The 7,352-nt window shown below is 37.4% G+C and overlaps 1 protein-coding gene across 3 annotated transcripts in view; it reads right to left on the bottom strand.

Moving 5' to 3' along the window:
* Positions 1-762: 762 nt before the first annotated feature.
* Positions 763-7,352, bottom strand: part of LOC138834375 (peptidylprolyl isomerase domain and WD repeat-containing protein 1-like) — a 20,722-nt gene continuing 14,132 nt past the window's right edge. For 2 of the 3 annotated variants that reach the window (XM_070033003.1, XM_070033002.1), the window contains 4 exons: positions 4,980-5,161; positions 4,150-4,231; positions 2,647-2,829; positions 798-1,031 (listed from right to left, as the gene is read on the bottom strand). In XM_070033003.1, coding sequence (XP_069889104.1) covers positions 888-1,031; positions 2,647-2,829; positions 4,150-4,231; positions 4,980-5,161 — 591 coding nt within the window. In that variant the 3' untranslated portion in view covers positions 798-887. Of the gene's footprint in view, positions 1,032-2,646; positions 2,830-4,149; positions 4,232-4,979; positions 5,162-7,352 lie in introns of all 3 variants that reach the window. The other variant, XM_070033001.1, reaches the window with a different exon arrangement.

The following is a 7,352-nucleotide window of genomic DNA, read 5'->3' as shown; positions in this document are numbered from 1 at the left end:
GAGACTCTCCACCAGCAACTTCTAGATTTAAGAACACTGCAGCGTGCAATAGGAAGGCTGATAGAATTGTAATTTCTTACCCCAGACATGTTCCCTGCTCTCGGCATGCCTCTTTAAAAATAAAGGATCTAGCCCAGCACTGTTGGCTCAGGCCTGAAACCCTAGCCATTCATGTGCTAAGATCTGAGGATTGAGGTTTGAATCCAGCAGGGGCAAAAAGTTCAAGAGACTCTTATTTCCAATTAACCAGTATAAAAACAAAAATATCTGGGCTCAAGTGGTGTGTGCTAGCTTTGAGTGAAAAAGCCAAGCAAGTGTGCAAGGCCCTGCATTCAAGCCCCAGAATAGCTGTGCACCTACACATAAAAAGAGACATGGGGGGCTGGGAAGGTGGCTCAGTGGTAGAGTGCTTGCCTTGCATGCATGAGGCCCTGGGTTCGATTCCTCAGCACCACATAAGCAAAAAGAAAAAAAAGAGAAGTGGCGCTGTGGCTCAAGTGGTAGAGCACTAGCCTTGAGCTGAAGAGCTGAGGGACAGCGCCCAGGTCCAGAGTTCAGGCCCCACGTCCGGACCCCCCAACCCCCCAAAAAAGAGGCATGGCTTCAAAAGTTAAGAAATACATATAGCTCTCATTTAACAACTCATTATTTGATGACCCATAGAAAGTGCTATTTGTATGACTTTAGTCCATTTAATTTATCACCTCAGGATTAGAAATACTGAAAGAAAAATCAAAGACAGCTCTTTTGTTTTTAAAAACTTTTAATTAGAAATATAAAAAGTTTTGTATCTTTTCAAATATGGTTTGTATATTCAGCAAGTTTCAAACTTCCTAATGTAAAACAGCCTTATATTTAATATATGTATTAGTTTTCAAAAACAAATTTTATTTGACAGTGATATTTATGATGCTGACATCCTCATAAGTCTTATCTGTTTTTGGATTGACTTTGACGTTGGAGATCCTCTGTACAACTTCCATTCCTTTAGTTACTCGTCCAAATACTGTGTGTTTATTATCAAGCCAAGGCTGTATTGGAGAACAAATGGAAAACATTGGCAAACAGCAATTTCTTAAATCACATATTCTGGGTGAACAAAGTGAGAAGAATTTAAGGTTATGTGGGGGACTGGCCCCCTACCATATTAAGTACACATATGCTAGCTATGTGCCTATCATCCTGTATACTTTAAAATCTCTCTCCACTAAAATATCTACTACAATGTAATGCTATATTGGGGTTATGCTTTAACAAGAAAACAAATATAAGAAAAAAAAAAGTACACCCAGATTTACTTTCCAAATCTTTTGAATCTGTGATTGATCAAATGGCCAGCTGAAGAACCCACAGATAGTAGACTATTTAAACCCTTTAGACCAAAGGGAGCTGGAAGAGTTTGCTAAAGAAAAGTTACTTTGCTTGGATGAAAATGATAACTAAGGTCACAGAAATTCTCTGTAGGAATTTTGCATGCATAATTAAGAGGCAGTTTAGAATAGTTTACTAGCATATACTGAGAGTTCAGGAGGTGGCTCTGTTAGCTACTTGATCTTGGCCAAGTTAATTATGTGTAACCATTTGTTTCCTCACCTATTACTGAAAACTGAGGATCAGCACTCTAAGTATTGTGAATAGTACCATGGGACTATGTGCCTGGAAGATAATAGTTACAAATACTTTTCTTTCATTGTTTGATGCTTATCTAAAAAAGTGTATGCTTTTTGTAATTTTGTAAAATTTCACAGTAATAGCCTTATGGCTTCATATTACATTTTATCAAATCTTAAATGCCATTAATAAATTATATCGCATATACTACTGTGGAAAATTTGTCTGAAAATTTGTATCTGGAAACTCATATCTGAATTCCTGTATTTAAGAGATGAGGAAACAGGTCCAGAGAGGTGACATAATTTGTTTTAGGATACAAAATTAGTAGTGGCTGAGTTGTAGACTCAAATATCTAGAAAACAGTTCATTGTTCTGTTTTACTAACAAACGTTATTCTTAAAATTTCTTCTCTTGGGCTGGGAAGGTGGCTCAGTGGTAGAGCATTTGCCTTGCAATGCATTAGGCCCTGGGTTCGATTCCTCAGCACCACATAAGCAGAAAAAGCCGGAAGTGGCCCTGTGACTCAAGTGGTAGAGCGCTTGCCTTGAGCTAAAGAGCTGAGGGACAGTGCCAAGGCCCAGAGTTCAGGCCCCACAACCGGCAAAAAAAAAAAAAAATTCTTCTCTTAAAAGTGTTCACTTTTGGGGGATGGGGGAGGGGGAGAGAGGGGAAGGGATAGAAAGGGGAAACAAAGGAGGAGGCAACAATGCTTGATAAGAAATGTACTCATTATCTTGCCCATGTAATTGTAACTCCTCTGTACGGTATTTTCATTAAAAAAAAAAAAAAGTGTTCACTTTTGGAGTTGGGAATTTAGCTCAGTGGAAGAACACTTGCCTGGCAAGTGCAAGGCCCCAAGTTCAAACTCAGCTAGGGGAAAAAATAAAGAAAAGAAAAAGTGTTCACTTTAAAATTTTAGCAGATATAAATACTGCAGAGGTTACAGAATAACACAGCTCTCTCTTCCATTTAATCATAACCCATGAATCTATATTATATACATTACATATTTTATAGAAATGATATACTCACTGTTGGTACGACTGTTATGAAAAACTGGGATCCATTAGTATTCGATCCAGCATTTGCCATGCTCAGAGTGTATGGTCTGTCATGTCGTAATGTTGAATGAAATTCATCTTCAAACTCTCCTCCCCATATGCTTTCTCCTCCCATACCAGTACCTGTTGGATCTCCTGTCTGAATCATGAAGCCCTTACAGAAAACACACAAAAACACATTAACACTGTCCATCCATATCACATTACAACTTCCAGCTTCTTTGAAATATAGTTAAACCTATAGGTATCTTTAAATTTGGATAATATATTTCCATTGCTCAATTACTACCTTATATTCAATGACTGAAACAAAAATACAAAGGTACTGTCACTTATAAGCATGCACTATCTTTCCTACTACAGAAAAACCAGCTAATACTATTTTTAAGTTTAGGATCTATATAGTGTCTCGTGTCTTACACAATTGTCCTTATCATCTCCCCACTTCATCAAATGCCCTGGATTTCTTGGAGAGTCATTTCACTAATAATTCCTTTAGAAACATGACATCTGACTTTTCTTCCTGCCATTTCTCAAGACTCAAGTATCTGCCAGTAACCTATGATTGCATCACTGTCCCATCCACTCTACAGCATGCTGCTCAAAATTCTGGGACCAAGCTCACTCTGCTCCTCAGGTATAATAACAGTGATTGTCACAAGTCAGATACCCTGTGGCCCTTCTGTGGTCTGCAATCTTATTGGTTTATCAAGCTACTGGATAGTAACTTCTGTGTGTGTGTGTGTGTGTGTGTGTGTGTGTGTGTGTCTGTTTTTTATGTGTTTGTATGTTGCTATTGGGGCTTGAACTCAGGGCATCTAGCTCAGCTAGATCCATACTTCACGCTTCCACTTTTGGCTTTTTGCTAATTTGGCAATTAAGAGTCTTAAAAATTTGTCTGCTCAGTCCAAATTTTTTGAATTTTGAGCCTCAGAGTCCACATAGTTCAGAGTATAGGAATAAGCCACCAGCAGCTGACTATGGTTATTAATTTTATTTCTTCATGACCCTTTCCTCATTAGCTTACCCTTTTATTTGTTGACAAATATTGGCCCAGTGTTTTCTTGTGTGTGCTAGTAGTAAGACTGGAACTCAAGGCCTGGAGCTTTTGATTTTCCTTTCTGCTCCTGGCTGGCACTCTACTACTTGAGCCACACTTGTACTATGGACATTTTTACGGTTCATTTTAGTCTCTTAGACTTTTCTGCCTCTGCTGGCTTCAAATCTCAATCTTCAACTCTGAGTCTCCTGAGTGAGTAACAAGGACTACAGGCTGAGCCACTATACCTGGCTGTACCAGTGTTGATTAAAAGGTGGTCATGGTCATGCTATATTTTTTCCTTGATTAGTTTCTAGTCTATTTCCCTGTTCCTTTCAAATATTCTGATGAGTGTGAAAGGATTCTTTAGGCTTCAGTCTCTTACTGCACAATAACATACCCTTTGTTAAGTCATACAAAATTTGCAGAACTTACTTTAATTATACGGTGAAATGTGTGTCCATTATAATAACCATTTCGGCTGTGAACACAGAAGTTTTCCACGGTCTTAGGGCACCTGGTAAGATATAAACCAATCAAAGCATCTTAAGATGATTTTCTTTGGAAGCAATTATATTTCCTAATGATGTTTTGAATGTCTGAACGATTCAGGAGTACTTTTTCAAAACCTTTAATCTCAGGACAAACAAGAGTTCAAAGGTCATATCAGTAGTGGTATATATTTTCACTGTAACAGAGTATCTTTATATTATGACTGATTAATAATATTTGAGTTTGACAGTATTTCAAGGTCAGTATATAGTTAATAGTAAAATGTAGCACCTTAAGATATATACATATGTATTCATATCTTAAGTTACTTCACTATTTATAGTAGATTAAGTTACTGGGAAAGGTTAATTTTCTTGTAACAACAACATTATGCTGGTGGCTCATGCCTACAATCCTAGCTACTCTCAGGAGGCTGAGATCTGAGGATTGAGGTCCCATGCCAGCCTGGAAAAAAAAGTCTGTGAGACTCTTATCTCCAATTAACCACCCTCAAACTGGAAGTGAAGCTGTGCCTCAAAGTGATGGAGCAATAGCCTTGAGCAAAACAGTGTCCAGGACCTGAGTTTAAGCTCCATGACTGACCAAAACAAAACAAAAAAACCCAACACCAACCCCTGCCCCACAACAACAAACACCCTCAAGATAGAACTTACATACTTCAAAGTTCCTAAAAAATAATTTTAAGTTACACAGTTTCAAATACACATTGTCATTAATACTTATATTATTAAGATAACAAAAATAATACTTACTCAACAGGAAAAAGTTTGATGTGAATGTCTCCCATGCTTGTATGGATAATGGCACTATCTGAAACTCGTTTTGGTCCTTCAGCTTGAGTAGCTGCCATGACTTCTTCTTTAGAAGGTTTCTCATTAAAAACATCTCGGTCAGAGTCTGCACTTTTTGTATCTTCTGGTTCTCGTTTGGTAAACTTAAGAATATTAATAAAGTGGGGGAGGGGAAAATGAAAAGTGAGAAAATGAATTAAACTTTTCACCAGAAAGTAAATTTCATTTCAAATGAAGTACTTGAGGAAAATAAATACTCTTATCAGATTTAATTTTTATCTCACTAACATGTCCTTTAAGACCTGTAAAGCAATTAAATGGCTTGTATTATTTTAATGTTTAAATAATCCATGTAGTATAATGCACATTCGTGATTCCGAATGAGATTTAACTTCTTTTGGTAGAAATTTTCTTGGTATGTAGTTAAAAATATAACCTTTATTAGTAGCAGCTCTTCTATGTTTTACTGCCACTTGTTGCTTACTTTTCACTATTAGGCTGCCTACGTATGAAGTTTGTCTCTTCCATTTACTAATTAAGTGACATGGGGGAAGTGAATTGATTTTTTCCATTTCTTATACATAAGTGGGGATAACAGTGCCTATTTCCTAATAAAGGAAGTTATGAAACCCATAGGAATGGATATAAAATACTGACAAATCATTGCCTAACACAGGGCACTACATGAACATCTTACTACTATGAACAGAACATAGTGTTAAGATGAGGATTCACAAAGAGGACAAGTAATATATCTTGAGTTTTTTCTTTTTCCCCCAGAGTCTTACTCGATCTATTTGAACTCTGAAGCTTAGGAGGGAAAAAGCAGACTCTGAGTAAAGGTATAGAAATCTTACGATCTTCAGGGGACAAGGAAAAGAGAGAAAAATCTTTGGGATATAAAAAGTCTGGACTTCTCAAGGCCATTTCTTTTACTTAACTCAGTAAGTAGAAATTCTCTCCCAGGCCAGGTCTACCTGATGCTGAGCTCTAAGAAGTCAAAAAGGTAATGCATGACTTCCCATCTTCCCTAACATCATTCCTTGATCCACTCAAGTAGGATTCTCAATAAAAAAAACCAACCTAGAATGTTTTCATCTTAACATTTTACAATGTATTCTTCAATGGAACAAATTATCTATTGTATGATAATTTTTTCTTTTGTCGGTCGTGGGGCTTGAACTCTGGGCCTGGGCGCTGTCCCTCAGCCCTTCAGCTCAAGGCGAGCGCTCTACCACTTGAGCTACAGCGCCACTTCCGGTTTTCTGGTGGTTTATTGGAGATAGGAGTCTCACGGTCTTTCCTGCCCGGGCTGGCTTTGAACCGCGATCCTCAGATCTCAGCCTCCTGAGTAGCTAGGATTACAGGCGTGAGCCACTAGCGCCCGGCTGTATGATAATTTTTAAAAAGTTATCTTGAATTAGTTTGTGTATGGATTTTTAAAATCATAGTTTTATTGTTGGTTCTGGGGCTTGAACTCAGGGCCAGGGCACTGACCTTGAGCTTCTTTTGCTCAAGGATAGCACTATACCATTTGAGCCACAGCTCTACATCTTGCTTAAAATAGTACTATTTTATCTCATATGATGGATTTAAACAGGGACTAAAAGAAGAGCCATATATGTGTAATGTATCTTAAGTTTAGCTTACGGTTATGTTTATCTATTAAAACAAAGAAAATTCTTAATGTTAGCTGGACAAAGAAACAATGATTTTTAAAAAAAATTTCTATTTGCTTAAACCTTAAAATGAGTATGTGTACTTTAACCATGTATATGTAAACTCTGGGGAGTTTTAATAAAGTGTTAACAAAGTGTTTTAATAGACTGGTTGGAAATTAAGATTTGTATTTTTAGAATATACCAAGAATTAAATCAGGTGGTGGTGGCTCAATGCCTGTAATCCTAGCTACTCAGGAGCTGAGATCTGAGGATTGTGGTTTGAAGCCAGCCTGGGCAGAAAAGTCTGTGAGATTCTTATCTCTAATTAACCACCAAAAAAACTGGAAGTGAAGCTATTGCTCAAATGGGCACTAGCCTTGAGCACAAAAGCTCAGGGACAGCACCCAGGCCCTGAGTTCAAGTCCCATGACTCGGGGAAAAAAAAAAAAAGATAAAAAGATGCAGACACATATGGCTCAAGTGGTAGAATGGATGCACTGAGATCACTTCCCAATAATGTCTTGAGGAAAGAAAGAAAAAAAGCTGAAAAATAGTAAAATAAAACTTTTTTCATCTGTAGTGGGGCTAGGATTATAGGCATGAGCCACCAGTGCCTGGCAAAACATTAAAAAATTAAAACTTATGGATACTATCATGATCGTATCTACTAATT

This window comes from Dipodomys merriami, unplaced genomic scaffold (assembly GCF_024711535.1).
Source record: "Dipodomys merriami isolate MVZ:Mamm:240054 unplaced genomic scaffold, mDipMer1.0.p SCAF_213, whole genome shotgun sequence".
Taxonomy (NCBI): Eukaryota; Metazoa; Chordata; class Mammalia; order Rodentia; family Heteromyidae; genus Dipodomys; species Dipodomys merriami.
Note: the sequence above shows the minus strand (reverse complement) of the source record. Positions and strands in the feature narration are given on the sequence as shown.